The sequence below is a fragment of the Budorcas taxicolor genome, chromosome 25 (assembly GCF_023091745.1).
Source record: "Budorcas taxicolor isolate Tak-1 chromosome 25, Takin1.1, whole genome shotgun sequence".
Classification (NCBI taxonomy): Eukaryota; Metazoa; Chordata; class Mammalia; order Artiodactyla; family Bovidae; genus Budorcas; species Budorcas taxicolor.
In genome coordinates this window covers 44,487,591-44,503,213 of record NC_068934.1, presented here as the reverse complement: position 1 = coordinate 44,503,213, position 15,623 = coordinate 44,487,591, and the positions used below count along the sequence as shown (strand labels likewise).

The 15,623-nt window shown below is 52.1% G+C and overlaps 2 protein-coding genes across 3 annotated transcripts; both read right to left on the bottom strand.

Moving 5' to 3' along the window:
* Positions 1-1,533: 1,533 nt before the first annotated feature.
* Positions 1,534-3,171, bottom strand: FAM89B (family with sequence similarity 89 member B). Its single transcript, XM_052662144.1, has 2 exons — positions 2,729-3,171; positions 1,534-2,348 (listed from the first exon to the last, which is right to left on the bottom strand). Exons 1-2 carry the CDS (start codon positions 3,026-3,028, stop codon positions 2,070-2,072), a joined length of 579 nt encoding a protein of 192 aa, XP_052518104.1. The 5' UTR covers positions 3,029-3,171; the 3' UTR covers positions 1,534-2,069.
* A 102-nt stretch (positions 3,172-3,273) lies between these two features.
* Positions 3,274-5,160, bottom strand: ZNRD2 (zinc ribbon domain containing 2). 2 transcript variants are annotated; one of them, XM_052662143.1, is made up of 4 exons: positions 5,125-5,160; positions 4,877-5,028; positions 4,662-4,746; positions 3,281-4,270 (listed from the first exon to the last, which is right to left on the bottom strand). In XM_052662143.1, the coding sequence occupies exons 1-4, from the start codon at positions 5,141-5,143 to the stop codon at positions 3,927-3,929; spliced, it is 600 nt and encodes a 199-aa protein (XP_052518103.1). In that variant the 5' UTR covers positions 5,144-5,160; the 3' UTR covers positions 3,281-3,926. The 2 variants fall into 2 exon arrangements, with proteins under 2 accessions (XP_052518102.1, XP_052518103.1); XM_052662142.1 differs by having other exon boundaries at positions 3,274-4,270; positions 4,877-5,143.
* Between the last annotated feature and the right edge of the window lie 10,463 nt (positions 5,161-15,623).

The window sequence follows — 15,623 nt, the reverse complement described above, 5'->3', positions numbered from 1 at the left end:
TGCCACCCACGTGTTAACCAGAGCAGGAAGGACCAGGGTCAGGGGCCAACCCCGGTGGCCCTACGGTGAGCGGCACCCACTTGCCAGCCTCTAGACCTGGCTCTCCAGCTGTCAAGTGGGAAGGCAGTTCCAACACCCCACAAGCAGCTGACCTCCAACAAGAGTGTGACCTTGGGCCAAGTACCAACGCTCTGAGCCTCAGTTTTTACCTCTGCAAAATAGGGATAATTATAGTTGCACCTTTTACAACATCACTGAGAATGAAACCTTGGAAAGCATTTAGTGTGGAATCTGGCTGATTTTTGCCAGGTCTTACTAAATGAAATCCGTTATCGTGGAGAGTAAAAGTGTGTGTTTACTCTCCCTCCCCTGGAAAGCCTGCCGCGGGGCGTTAACCGCTGTGTTCACACCTAGATTAGAGCCCTTATCGCCAGCCCGCCTGCTGGGTCATGAACCGCTGCAGGTGTCAGGCCCAGAGTTAGGAGAACAGCCCTAGAGCAGCACACTGGCCTGTTCCCTCTGTCAGTGCAAACGCTCTGCTAGGCTTGTGAATGGACAGAAGCCTGGTCCTTGATAAATGCTCGGTCTGAACAGGACGTCTGACTGCCAGGAGTGTCAGCTGAGTTCTGTCCAGGACGCAAGTGACTGCGCAGCGGACGTGGGGACAGGCAGCCAGCCGGTAAGCCTAACTGTGCAACTTCGAGGTCCTTTCCTCTTTGTTTCAGGAAGTTGTGGGGTATTGTGTGCGCGAAAGCCTTAGCACCCACCACTCGCAAATGTGCAGACTTATCTGGGGGACGAGGGAAAGAAGCTGACACCCCGGTTTAGCTGCAAGACCCAGCCTCGTGGCTCTCCACTGTAAAAGAAAGCCTTTTATGTACAACTCTAAAGGTCCCAGGTGCTGTAGAGGGGGAGCCAGGCAGAGAATGGGGGTGTTTGGCCGCTGGGAGTGTCTCAGGCATTAAAACCCACAGCCCCATCACCCCTCCAGGGCTTGCCTAGACTCTAGGGGGGCCTCGGGCACTGGGGCTCCATCCCTTTCTGCTTCTACAACTCTTTCCTCCCGCCCATTGGTCACTCGTTCCCGAGGCCCTTCCAGCAGGCGCTTTCCCCTCTCACGCCCAGGGCCCCTCGGCCCGGCCTGCCTGCCCGGGCCCACCCATTTCCTGTGCCGCCTCAACTCCGCCCCAACTTGGGGTGGAAAGTTTCTCTCCTCGAGATGGGCGGCTGCTTCTCCTTCCTTCCCGGCCGGCCAGGAAAGCCCGAAGCGAGTGGGTAGGCTGGTTGGGCTCCAGGCCTCCAGCCAGAGAGGGGAAGTGACTCGCCCGCAATCACACAACCGCGAGACCACGCCGAGCCAGCTTGGACCGATGGGCAGGCAACTCTGCCCGGGGAGCGAGGTTTCGCACCCGGCCGCAGCCCAACCTCTTCCAACTCGGGGTCTCGGGCGCCACCCGCTGGCGGAGCGCGGGGCAGCACCTGTCAGAATCACCGCTATCTTCCCGCCCGAGCCAAGCAGTCAGAACACACCAATGCTGAGACAGTGTTTATTTATCTATGAGCCAAAGAGGCTGACCCCTAAACTTAAATATCCAGCACGAAGCCTTGGCCCTCCTGACCTTGGATGGTGCAGGAATGGGTCCTGGAGAGCCCCTGTCTAGGGCAGTGGAACCCAGGGGCCAGAGGTGGGATGCCCCTGAGCCAGGAGCTGCCAACAGCAGCGAAGGTGAAGAGACAGGAGCCAGGCCACTCAATCCCAGTCCCAGAGATGCCAAGGGAAGGGCTTTGGACCCCACTGCCGGACTGAAGGTCGGCCACGCTGGAGGTCCCACAGGTGGGACAAGTGGAGGACCAGTGCCATGGGCAGAGGCTATAGCCCAGGTACGCGCCCCAGTGCCAGCTAATCCAAGACATGAGAGGGTGGGCAGCTTTGCCTCCGTGGGGCCCAGACCCTGCCCTCCTGTGAGGTGAGGTGGTATGGGGGAAAGCAGGCACCACAGTCCGAGTACTTGCTGAGGGGTGAGTTTCTGAGCCTTTGTCGTGGGTGCATGCCCCCACCCTCCCAGCTCTCAGAGGCTGATATGGAAGGCATCCTGCAGCCACTGGTCCCGGACATTGTGTGTCTGGGGCACAGTGAGGGGTGGCGGGTCTGGGGGCAGGCTAGCATCTGGAGGCTCCTCATCATCAGACAGGCCAGCGTCAGGTGGGTAGGAGCTGTCTGAGTGCAGGGAGGACGACAGGTCCTGGCACAGGCTCAAGTCTTGGCACAGGTGCTTATAGTCCTGGATCGACTCATACAGGCCCCACAGCTGGCACAGCAGGGACATGTCCAGCTGCCGCAGGCCCACCTGCAAAAGACTGAAAGTGGGCTGGGGTTGGAGTGCCAGCCACCCCTCCGCCCATGCCATTCTTCCCAAGCACAGGTTTCTGTGGACAGCTTTGAATCTTTAGGCAAGTCAGTAACCCCTATCTGCAGGACAGGGACAAGACAGCAGAATGGAAAGAAATAACACTAGTAAAGCATTTAAAAATACATGGTAACTATTGCCAATAAACATAGCTATAATTATTACCGTATCCCCTCTAACCCAACTGGCTTCTTTCCGTCGTTCCTCTAGACCCAGACCGCGTTGCCTGTGGACCCCGCCCCGCCCGCGCCTGGACTCTCTAGCTTGGTGGCTGCCCCGTCGCCCCCCAAAGCCTAGCTGACCGAGGCCCAGCTCCTCACCATTTCCTTGCGCAGCGCCGCTAGCGCCGAGTCGAGGTTGACAGGGCGACGCGAGCCAGGAGTACCCGCGGCAGTTCCCGCGTTGGCGGCGCCGGTGGCTCGGCGGGGCCCGTCCGGGACGCGGGCGGCTCGGCTCAGCTCATCGTGGATGCGGCTGCGCTGACTGTAGACGCGCTCTAGCTCTCTCCACGAGCCCCCGCTCGCGTTGAGAAGACCGCTGAGGCCGCGCGGTAACGGCGGGAGACCAGCCAGGGCGCAGCCCGCGCCGCTCGGCGCCTCGGCAGAAGGCAGCCCATTCATGGCCGGGCGGGCACCAGAGGATGATGCCGCCTCTTTTTCGCCAACGCTCCGCCCGGGCCACCGCCCGCAGGCCCCGCACCCCGCGGCCCCGCCACCAGAGCCCAGCCGCCGCCCGCAGGCCGCGCTTTGTTCCCACCCGGACTCCTCCGACTCCGCCCCTGCCCCACCCCCTCCGCGTGGGCGGGGCCTGTCTTAAAAGGGCAACAGCTCTGTGCGACCACGTTGCCCCAGGAGACCAGAGAAAAGGGCATTGGCCACCGATAGGAGGGAAGCAGGTAAAAAGGAGGGAAGAGGTTAAAAGCGGAGGGTGCGGTTCCTCCCCCTCCCCAACACTGTTTATTCTGGCCAATTACAACGCTCAAGGAAAAGGATCTAAAAGGGGTGGGGTGTGGTCAAGAGACAGATTAAGACCATCCTTGATCCCTATCGGACTACATCCTGTCAGTATCTGGGTACCTGGTCTGGGCCTGAGATGGGACAGGATGATGGTGTCTGGATGCTTGGGGGAAGAAAGGGAAGCTACCGAGGGGACTGGAACCCCAAATCTCTCTCAAGGGTGGGGAATAGCGCTGGATGGCTGGGGAGGTTCCAGGATTCCTTCAGAGACCGGCGCCTCCTGTTTCTGCTTTTGAGGTTGGGGCCTCCTCACCAGAAAAAAAGAAAAAATAGCACATAGTCCTCTGCCACCTCATCCTTTGAGTGGGGATACTGAGCAGAAACAAGCCCCACTCATTTCTCAGGGCATCAAGGAGACCAGACTGTGATACCATGAAAGACCAAAAGTAGGGAAAAGACGAGTGGAGCTGGGACTTGCATGCACACTCAGAACCAAAAAAAAGAACGAACCACACAAGAGGAACAGCTGTTTTTCTACAGGGTTTTTCTCAGGAGAGGTTTTTTAGTGTTGCAGCTGCTGCAGACTACGCAGGGCTTCAGCACACGCCCGGATAAGGCTACACAGCTGGATGCTAGTCTCCAGGGAGGTGCTAGAGCCCAGCTCAGCTGAGGCCCAGGTCAGCTTCTGCAGGAGAGCCTCCTGTGTGCAGGCCACCACATCTGCATTTGGAAGCACAGCAGGAGGGGGTGGCCCCTGGACTGCCTTAAGCCCTGCTGCAGCTCCCTCACAGTGTTCAGGACGGGGTACTGGCGGCTGAGGGGCAGGCCGAGAGCTCAAGGGGGGCTCCGAGGCAGAGGCGAGCTGGTGCTCCCGAGCTTGGGAGAGGGCAGCCTGGGCATTCAGAGCTAAAAAAGGAGAAAGCCAGTGGAATGATCAGGATATACCTGGCCCCACATCAGCCCTAAGACACTTCCCCTACCCTTCACTGTTCTGCTCTCTCTGTACTTGAGATGTATTCCCTGCCCCAGTATAAGAACACATCCATTTTCTTTTTTGTATCAGAGGTATTTACGCCCTTGCTTAAAGAGCATAAGGCCTTCTCTCATCAGAACTATGCCTAATAACCTCAGGCTCGGGTGTCTGGCACACAGTAGGTGCTTAGTGCTCTTACTGAATGAATGGCCCTTTCTAGGAGAAAGGAGAACGCAACTCACCCTTGCCCCACCCACAAATACCACTCTCACCTCCCAACTACTGTTCCTGAATCTCTACCACTAAGCACCCTCGACCCCTCACCCGGGTTATCTTTATCCACGTCTGAATCGAGCTCCTGACAAGCCACGCAGTAGATTTTCCGCTGTTTGTCTTGGAGGAGGATCGTCTAGGGGCCAGAAAGCACAGGGAGCAGGGGTGAGACGGGCGACGGGGTTCAGAGGGGAGAGAAGGGGAAAGGGCCGTGTAGCCTGGTCCGCGGCCCCAGCCTGGATCCCACGTCCCGAGTATCTCCTCACCCCGCAGTCAGCACAGGTCTCGCCCAGCATGCGGTAACCACGCAGCAGGTAGTCGCCCATGAGCCGGGAGATGCGATCCTGTCGCTCCCGCCGCGCTTGCAGCACCTTCGTCTCCGCTTCGGTCGGGGGCTCCCAGGAAAAGTCGTCGACTTCTGGGGGAAGAGAGGCACAAGGGGCCGGAAGGTCTTGCTGAAGCAAGGTGCCGCCCGAACCGCCAAGCCACAGGCCCCCACAATCCATGTCCTCACCAGCGCCGTTTAGGGCCATGTTGCCGTTGTCGCCGCTAGACTCACCGGAAGTGACGCCCAAGCAGCGCGCCTTCTGCTTGCCCCGCCCTTCCCTGTCGGGCCGAGAGTGAGGGCGGAAATGACGCGCTCTCTGCTCCTCCGACGTCGCGATGCCCAGAGTGGGGCGTATCTGCTGCAGTCTGGACCCTGTCCCACTGGCACGCCCCTCGGTGGGATTCTGTGGACAAAAACTTTTCGACTGGCTGGGCGTCAGGAGGGGCGTCTCCGTGATAATGCCACTCAGGTCTCTGGACCCGAAAGTGACAGTGCAGGGTCGCTCTTCCCGCCGCAGTTGGAGGGGATCGCTTGGCTTGAGAAATCTCCGCTGGCCTCCGCCTCCCTGGTGTTTCCCTTTCCGCACTGGCAGGATCCGGGACAGGCGGGGCGGTTGGCATCATCGCAACACCACTCTTGATAATAACAAACGGCCCCTTCCGCGTGCATGGAGCCTCCTCGGGCCTCACTCGTTCGCCATTCAATTGGCAAAGCAGGCCAGGCAACGAAAGTTCTCCCCGTCAGTTGTTCAGTCGCCAAGTCGTGTCCGACTCTAGGACCCCAGGGACTGCAGCACGCTAGGCTCCCCTGTCCTTCACTATCTCCCAATTTGCTGAAACTCATGTCCATTGAGTCAGTGATGCCGTCCAACCATCTCATGCTCTGTTGCCCGCTTCTCCTTTTGCTTTCAATATTTTCCCGGCGTCAGGGTCTTTTCGAATGAATCGCCTTTTCGCATCAGGTGGCCAAAGTATTGGAGCTTCAGCATCAGTTCTTCCAATAAATATTCAGGGTTGATCTCCTTTAGGATTAAATGGTTTGATCTCCTTGCTGTCCAAAGGCCACAGTTCAAAAGCATCAATTCTTCTGCGCTTAGCCTTTTTTGTGATCCAACTCTCATATCCCTACTATGGGAAAACCATAGCTTTGACTATACATACGGACCTTTGTCTGCAAAGTCTATACCTTCCAGCTTATTTCAAGACCCCTCCCCTTCTGCATGTTCGGTGTTCCAGTGTGCCCACCCCACTACCCACTGCATCCCCATCCAAAGGCCTGGGACTGATGCAAAGTCAGCGCCTAAGGAGGTTTTTTATTTTGTTGAAGTTGGCGCACTCAAAAAGCCAGCTAATGGAGGCGGAGGTCGGGTGGGGTGATGGTGGCAATCGCTGTGCTGGACATGTGCTGTTTCAGTCCCAGCTGCATGCTGGAGAGTGGGGGTGAGGGGTTTATTATGCATGCCTGTGACCCTTATGGGGGTTCCAGGTGGTGAAGTGGTAAAGAATCTTCAGGCAACACAGAGCAGATTCGATCCCTCCTGCCGCTGCTGCTAAGTCGTTTCAGTCGTGACTGACTCTGTGCGACCCCATAGACGGCAGCCCACCAGGCTCCCCGGTCCCTGGGATTCTCCAGGCAAGAACACTGGAGTGGGTTGCCATTTCCTTCTCCAATGCATGAAAGTGAAAAGTGAAAGTGAAGTCGCTCAGTCGTGTCCGACTCCATGGACTGTATAGCCTACCAGGCTCCTCCGTCCATGGGAGTTTCCAGGCAAGAGTACTGGAGTGGGGTGCCATTGCCTTCTCTGGGATTCGGTCTCTAGGTGGGGTAAATCCCATAAAGGAGGAAATGACAATCCACTCCAGGATTCTTGCCTGAAAAATCCCACGGACAGAAGAGCCTGGTAAACTACAGACTGTGGGGTCGCAAAGAGTCAGACATGACTGAGCACGCACATGACCGTTATGCTCTTCTTCAGTGGGTTGCTGTTAAAATAGCTCGGGCTTCCTAAACATTGGCCCCAGTGGGTTTTTTTGTTTGTTTTCTCCCTCTCTTTTTTACCCCATACACATTCTCTCCCTTAGTAGGTTTGGAGAAGCCAGGTGGAGCAGCAGCAGTCCCCCCGACGTGCAGCCTGCAGCGCCTCAAGGCTGTATTCCAGGGGAGTGGAGGCACAAGGACTTAGACTCCCACAGTCATCTAAGCAGTCTGTCTCTGACTGGCGGAACGTGCTTTCACAGTTTTACCGGCAGCTGGAGTGCCCTCCTTGTGGCCCCATCTTCCTCCTACATAGACTCCCTGGACCTTCCATTTTTGGACACTTGCTGCCTCCTGCTTCCTTGGAGAGCCCTGGGCCCCCAGTCACTCTGTCCAACTACCAGCAGGCTCTTGGGCAGCAGTGTACCTGAGTCAGGGCCTGACGCCAGGTTGGTTCTGCCAAACTGACTAGAGGGAATTTCGGACTCTAAAGCCGATATGCACAGTCCCTCCAGGTCCTTACTATCTTCAGCTCTCAGCTCTTCCTTACCCCTAGCTTCCTCGATGCATCCTTCTGTGTCATCATAATGACCGATATCCACTTGACAGCTTATCCTACCTGGCCTCAACTAAGACCCTCCCATTTACTCCCTTCATTTATTCCTCATGACAATTCCTCTCTTCTGGGTGGGGTTGGGAATTTCTCACAGAAATTCACTACTGCTATGGACAAAAACAAGTAGATGAATCACTAGAACTTTGCTGGCTCACTTGGGAGATAAGGGGTAGGGCAAGTGATACTTGGTAAGATAGAATGGCAACAGCTGGGCCATCTTACAGCTCAGCCCTTTCTACAGTCTATCATGCCAATCTTAAATCCATTCTGAGATGACAATAAAAGGTCTCAGCTCCTCCATCCCCACCCCGCACCCCGAAGCGGGTCCTGGCTGCTATAAGGGAGCTTTGTCCCTCTTAGGGGAATTTCCTTGAGACAGACAAACTCCCATAGGAAGCTACAGATGAGGCAGTGATTACTGCTTGGGCTCCTATTGTTTAAGTTTATAGTACCGCTACAGTGAAAGAAATCTAGATAAATTCTTGTGATCAGCTCCAGCTAGAATCCTAGTCCTTCTATTAAAACAAGGCAGAAATAACATGTTATTATGACAGTGGGACAGAAATACCCCCTATTAAGGCAGTCTCCTTTAAAAGAAAAATCACAGCTGTCAAGTCCAAGTCCTGACAGACATCTATAAAGCACTCTTGCCAACAACAGCAGAAGTCATATTCTTAAATATAGTTGGAACATTCTCCAGGATAGACTGTAAGTTAGACCATAAAACAAGTCTTAATACACTTATTTTAAATTTTTATTTGTTTATTCAGCTGTATTAGGTCTTAGCTGTGGCACATGGGATCTTTCATTGTGGCCCTCAGACTCTCCAGTGTGGTGTGGGGCTTAGTTGCTCTGCAGCGTGTGGGACCTTAGTCCCCTGACCAGGGATCAAACCTGAGCCCCCTGCACTGCAAGGCAGACTCTTATCCATTGGACAACCAGGGAGGGGCCTGAATACACTTATTCAAAAGGGTTAAAATCATACAAAATATGTTCTCAGATCACACTGGAATGAAATTAGCAATCAATAACAAGGACATTTGGGAAATTCACAAATATGTGGACATTAACACCCTCTTGAATAACTGATGGGTCATAGAAGAAATCACACAGGAAGTTAGAAACTACTTTGATATTAATGAAAACACAGCGTACCCAAACTTGTGAGATGGAGCCACAGCAGTGCTTAGAAGAAAATTTACAGTTGTGTGTTATTTTTTTTCTTCTTTTTTCCTTTTGGCTGCACTGTAGGGCTCGTATGACCTTAGTTCTCCGACCCAGGATTGAACCTCAAACCCGAGGCTTCAAAAATGAGAGCAGCAAGTCCTAACCACTGGACCGCCAGGGAATTCCCTGTATATTCCTATATTTAAAAGAAAAAAAGGTTTCAATTCAGTAATGTAACCTACTACCTTAAGAAACTAGAAAAAGTAGAGCAAACTAAATCCAAAGAAAACAGAAGGAAAGCTAGAAAAAAGATTAGAGAAAATCAACTCACCTACAATTTATTTCTTTAGAACAGGGGTCCTGACTCCCTGTCCGTGGCCTGTTAGAAATTGGGCTGCATGGCCAAAGGTGAGCGGCGGGGGAGCCAGTGAAGCGGCTCCCCATCATTCCCATTACTGCCTGAGCTCTGACTCCTGTCAGATCACTGGCAGTGTGACATTCTCATAAGAGCAAGAACCCTTCTATGAACTGCACATAGCAAGGATCTAGGCTGCTCACTCCTTTTAAGAATCTAGTGCCTGACGATCTGAAGTGGAGCTGAGGTTGTGACGCTAGCGTTGGGGATCAGCTGCAAATATAGATTATCATTAGCCAATAAATGTAATGCTCTTAAATCATCCCCAAACCACCTCACCCACACCCGGCTGTGGAAAAACTGTCTTCCACAAAACTGGTTCCTGGTGCCAGAAAGGTTGGGGACCACTGCTTTAGAAGATCAACAAAACTGCCAAACCTTTAGCGAGAGTGACCAACCAAAGACCAGGTCAGCCAAATGGTGTGATCCTCGCAGCTCCAGCTGGAATGCAGTGTGGCTGTGGTTGTTGAGTCAAGGAGTCCCCAGATGTGAAACAGACAATGTCACGATCCTGCTGCCTGTAGAGGGCTTTGGACCGTAGTGTTCTCAGCTAACTGTGGAAACAAGTCATGGCTGATCAAACCACCTAGATCACTTATGCAGATACCCGTGCTGAGGACCCATTCTCTGACGAGATGACAGGAATCAAGCTGTGGATCGAGCCCGCAGTGCCCAGATTGTCTCCACTTCTGCCTGGACCCATTGTCATACCAGATACAGCAGCACGTCCACCATCAGAGTGGACACAAAGTATAGGACTCTGTGCCTTTGATGCAGAGGCCACCACTTCATGCCAGATTTGTGATTCCAGCCAAAATCTCTTCGTCCTGCGAAGAGGGAGGCTACAGTATATATGGCATTGTCCCTGCCCACTCCTGAGAGATTGAAGGCACAGGACCTTTGACTCTTTCTTGAGGCTATGCATGGTGTTTCACATTTTTTCAGTTTACAGTGGTACTGTTTCAGATCAATCAGTCAAGTCTGGTCACACCATTGTGGTTCTTGCGACTAATCTGTGTAATGTTCTTGGCCTTCTGGACCAGCTGAAGTCTAACAATGGTGTACCCTTCATCTCAAAAGCCACCCAACAATGGGCTGATAGTCTAGGTATCTGGCGGTCGTTCCATTCTCCCTAATCATCCACAAGCATGAAGTACTGTTGAGTGTTGAAACAGCTCCTCAAAAATTAGCTCAAAGAGGTTTCTGGCTCTTCCTCCTGGTCCACATACCTCAGTACTGCGGTTTAGTGACTATGGGACCACCTCTTCTAGGCTATGCCCTTCATAATGATCAAGATGAGAGGGGTAGGGTTTATATAGACCAGCTTTGGAATTTTAGGGCTCACCGTTTGCCATTCCTGGACATAATGCTTCTTTCTTTCCCTTAACAGAAACTCCAGGTCAGCAGGGTTGGTGAACGCTGGGTTACAGCCCGGTCAGAAAGGGGCCTTGAGACTTCCCTGATGGTCCAGTGGTTAAAAATCCGCCTTCCAGTGTGGTTCGATACCTGCTCTGGGAACTAAGATCGCACATGCAAACTAACCTCACACGTTGCAACTACAGAATCTGCACACCACAACCAGAGAGAAGCCTGTGCGTTGCGACAAAGAGCCCGCATGCTGTGATGAAGAGCTCGTGCGCGATAACTAAGACCCAGTGCGGCCAAAAAATACATTTTAAAAACTAAAAATAAATGAAAGGAGGGGACTGCGGGGATTCTCACTATATTATGGTTCAACCACCTGGATTCTCTTGTTTGACTGACACGGGTCTAGATCATGAGAATCTCTAGAGGGCTTGGTGTGCACTTCCCTCTCTCTGTGAGTCCCCGACAGTGGCCCACATGTGGAGTGGTAGACATAGCGGGTCTTTGTACATTTTATAAAAATGTCATGGTCCCTCTTGCACCCAATATTCCAGAGGAAAAGTATAGGCAGGAGAGACTGCGGAAAAGGTGGCGCAGTCAAGGAGTCCCCAGACGTAAAACAGATTATGTCACAATCCTGCTGCCTGTAGAGGGCTTTGGACCACAGTGTTCTCAGCTAATTGTGGAAACAAGTCAGGCTGATCTACTAGGGGAGATCTCTACTAGGGGAGTAGAGCACGCTGACTTTGTGACCGTGGAGGAAGAATAGCAAGCTTGGCACCTGAGGAGTGGGACTCCTCAGACCCTGGGAGTGACAGGGGAAGAAAGACACTAACATTCTTGTCTTTCTAAACCACCTGGAACCTTCTTCACTGAGAATAACATCTTGGTCAAACTCTTTCAAGTGGTTTACATTTAACTGACTGGTAGGTCTGCCATGCTCCACTAGACAGTTTGGGCCTTGACTTGACTGCCATTCTGCTTAACGTTACCAAGAGATAGGAAAGAGCAGGAGGTAGCCTCAGCTCTTTCTGTTGTTCAGCTGCTAAGTCGTGTCCAACTCTTTTCGACCCCATGGACTGCAGTGCACCAGGCCTCCCTGTCCTTCACCATCTCCTGGAGTTTGCTCAAACTCATGTCCATTGAGTTGGTGATGACATCCAACCATCTCATCCTGTCTCCCCCTTCTCCTCCTGCCCTCAAGTACTTCCCACATGAAATACCTGTCAACACCATCACCCCCAGGCCCAGTCCTGTAGCCATCACCACTCAGTCATGCCATCGAGTGAATAAATGCCATCTGGCCGGTGGCCTAGACAAACAGGACTAACTGCCCTGAGCCAAGCCTTCCGAAATAAAAGACTAGACTCAGTTGTTTGAATTGGGCTGGGGGTCCTAAGGCCTACCAACCTGAGAGGAGGCACTGTCAACCTGGGACCCCCTAACTGACGTAGGTCCAACTGGGGGGCACCATGTTTCTCCCCAGAAGTACCATGTGTACCCTTGAGACTATATGACTGATGTGGAAAGTGAAAGTGAAGTTGCTCAGTCGTGTCCGACTCTTTGCGATCCCAGGCTCCTCCCTCCATGGGATTCTCCAGGCAACAGTACTGGAGTGGGTTGCCATTTCCTTCTCCAGGGGATCTTCCCAACCCAGGGATTGATCCTGGGTCTCCCTCATTCCAGGCAGACGCTTTAACCTCTGAGCCACTGATGTGGAAGTCATATATTAATGTGCCTCTCTCTAGAAAACAGAGTGATTTGAAATTTCTCCTTGACTTTAGCCTACTTGCAAATTAACATGTGAGCCTGCCACAGGTTCTTGCTTGCTGGCAGAAGACAGAAGACTCCTGGGGGTCAGAGACAAAGAACTGTCTCACTCATGACTGAAAGCATTAATCCAGGTACAGAGGATATATATATATATATATTCCCCCCCCCCCCATACTTATTCGGGCTTCTCTGGTGGCTCAGATGGTGAAGAGTTTGCCTGCAATGCAGGAGACCTGGGCTCAATCCCTGGGTCACTAAGATCCCCTGGAGAAGGAAATGGCAACCCACTCCAGAATTCTTGCCTGGAGAACCCTATGGACAGAGGAGCCTAGTGGGCTACAGTCCATGGGATCACAAAGAGTCAGACTGAGCGACTAACACTCAATACTTACTTATTTATTTGGCCGTCCCAGGTCTTAGCTGCAGCATTCAGGATCTTCAGTCTTCACGGGGGCATGTGGGGATCTTAGTTGCAGCATGTGGGATCTAGTTCTCTGACCAGGGATTGAACCTGGGCCCCCTGCCTTGGGAGTGTGGAGTCTTAACCACTGGACCACCAGTGAAGACCTCCAGAAGATATATTAATTGCACAGATTCTGGCCTTCAGGGAAGAAGTCTGGAAGAAATCTATCATCCATAGCAACCTTGCTCAGTGAACTGAGTGAGACTGTCCTGAGTGCCTGCTGGGCCAAGGTGGAAAGGGCAATGAAAAGAACTAAGGAGCCAGCCACCTGGCTTTCTGAGGTAGATCTATTGTTTTCTGGATTTGTTCAGCTGGGAGGCATGGCTGAGGTCAGAAGTGCAAGTTGGCTTTATCCTGCTGCTTGCAGTCCTATTGACAGTAGCTTTTTCTTTTTTTTCTAGTACTTTTTCTTTTTTTTTTTTAATTTTTATTTTTACTTTATTTTACTTTACAATACTGTATTGGTTTTGCCATACATTGACATGAATCCACCACGGGTGTACATGCATTCCCAAACATGAACCCCCCTCCCACCTCCCTCCCCATAACATCTCTCTGGGTCATCACCGTTCACCAGCCCCAAGCATGCTGTATCCTGTGTCGGACATAGACTGGCGATTCGATTCTTACATGATAGTATACATGTTACAATGCCATTCTCCCAAATCATCCCACCCTCTCCCTCTCCCTCTGAGTCCAAAAGTCCGTTATTGACAGTAGCTTTAATGAAATGCTGTATGTGACAAATTGAACAGGCTTGGTCCTAGCTTCTGTCGATCAGATTTGCCAACAGAGTGGTGAACTCATGGGAAAATTCACCAAAAGCCAAGACAGTGTAGAAATGGGGGGTGGATATTATTGTAAGACAATTCTCCAGGGATCCTTTTGAGTTTCTGCACATTTTGCAAGAGAGGCACTGACTGCCTTTGTCCTGGACTCTCTTCTTAAGGATGTTGTGAACGGCCGTGAAAGACTGAGATAGACGTTCCCTCTAGAGCAAAGGGCACCCATTAGCAAAGACCTGGGAGGACCTCCCTGGTGGCCGAGTGGTTAAGAACTCACCTTGCAGTGCTGAGGACTCAGATGCAATCCCCGGTCAGGGAACTAAGACCCCACATGCCACAGACCTGCTAAGCTCACGCCACACAGCTACTGAGCCTGTGCACTCCGGAGCCCACGTGCCACAACTAGAGAGTCTATGTGCCCCAATGGAAGGTACCACGTGATGCGATGAAGATCCTGCATACCGCAAAATGTAACCAAAACATAACCAAATACATAAAAATACAGAAACAAACAAACAAGAATTGTTTAAAAAAAAAACTTGAAAAAACAAAAAAGACATAAGTCCTTAAGTTTAGGGCCTGCTCCCATACCACAATCCACTGTGCGCAGGCATCTACCCAGGCCACTGGCGCCACCCCACAGGACTTGGGGACCAGAGGACTGATGTCAATATGCTGATGACTGTGCTATTTACTATGCCATGAATAACGAAGTCCTTTGTTTCTGACCCAGGAATCTCCTGTCTTCTGCCGGCATCCACGAACCTGAAGCAGGCTCACTTGTATTCGCAGGTAGGGTAGAGCCATCACCGTCCTTGACACGAGGAAAGCACACAGGTCTCAGGAGCGCTGGCGGTGAAGCCAATTCCGAGCAGTCACGGTGGGCAGCCCAGCTGTTTGGGAAGCAGTGCGACCCCTTCCTACCCTCTCGTGGCCGAGCATTTGTCCTTTCCATGGTACAGTGGGCATGGCAGTAGCTAGGCCTGACCCTGAGTGGCAGCATACCCCACCAGGGCATATTCACACACAGCTCAGTTATAAGCCTTCCTCAACTGCCGCGTTTGGTGGATCAGATTCTCCTGGTAACAGGTGGCCTATGTTTTGTAGCCACGGCTCTGAGCATCGCAACTGGCGTTATTGTATCATCAGGCTAACAGGCATCCAAAAGGTACTGACTTTTCTTCTTGTTTTTCACTGCAATGTGAATTGGCCTGACATTTCTGGGAAACAAGAAAGGGCTAGATGATACAGTAATGAAACTAATAATACTCGGACTTTCCTGGTGGTCCAGGGATTAAGAATCCGCCTGCCAGTGCAGGGGACATGGATTTGATCCCTGGTCCAGGAAGATCCTGGGCTTCCCAGTGGCGCTAGTGGTAAAGAACTTGCCTGTCAGTGCAGGAGAAGTAAGAGACGTGGGATCGATCCCTGGGTGGGGAAGATCCTCTGAAGGAGGGCATGGCAACCCATTCCATTCTTGCCTGGAGAATCCCACGGACAGAGGAACCTGGCAGGCTACAGTTCATGGAGCCGCACAGAGTCGGACACGACTGAAGTGACTTAGCACACATGCACACCAGGAAGATCCCACATGCTATGGGGCAACTAAGCTGGTGTAGCACAACTACTGAGCCCAAGCTCTAGAGCCCGTACTCCGCAACAAGAGAAACCACCGCAGCGAGAAGTCCGCACACCACAAGGAGGAGCGGCTCCAGCTCACTGCAACTAGCAAAAGCCCAAGTGCAGCAATGAAGACCCAGCACAGCAAAAAAGAAATAGATAATAATTTTTAAAATGTAAATATATATATAATTTAATTGAGTTAAGATGAATGAAATAGCCTAATAAAAAATAATAATACTCAGCTTTTGGTGTATTTTTTTTCAAACACAACAGAAACTTTATTTCCACAATCCATGTGAGATTTCTGAACCTGTGCCAAAGAGGCAAGACGAGACCTTTTCTCTCAGGCCTGTAACTGACATGTAAATAAACACAAATGCAAGTCCAACATACACACTGTTGACAAGTAGCTCCTAGTCCCTCTTTTAGTACCATCATCACAGCGGGATGCTCCCGGTGTCAGCAGCCCCTCAGAGGAACTTTCGGTGTATTTTATCTTGTGGC

What these genes read in the sequence shown, in the direction of transcription:
- ZNRD2 (XM_052662142.1), bottom strand. Translation starts at nt 5,143, where the DNA reads ATGGCCCTAAACGGCGCTGGTGAGGACATGGATTGTGGGGGCCTGTGG. An exon ending in AGACCTGTGCTGACTGCGGG is followed by an intron (nt 4,747 to 4,876) that starts GTGAGGAGATAC and finishes TCTGGCCCCTAG; the next exon opens with ACGATCCTCCTCCAAGACAA. An exon ending in CGTGGATAAAGATAACCCGG is followed by an intron (nt 4,271 to 4,661) that starts GTGAGGGGTCGA and finishes CTCCTTTTTTAG; the next exon opens with CTCTGAATGCCCAGGCTGCC.
- FAM89B (XM_052662144.1), bottom strand. Translation starts at nt 3,028, where the DNA reads ATGAATGGGCTGCCTTCTGCCGAGGCGCCGAGCGGCGCGGGCTGCGCC. An exon ending in CGGCGCTGCGCAAGGAAATG is followed by an intron (nt 2,349 to 2,728) that starts GTGAGGAGCTGG and finishes AGTCTTTTGCAG; the next exon opens with GTGGGCCTGCGGCAGCTGGA.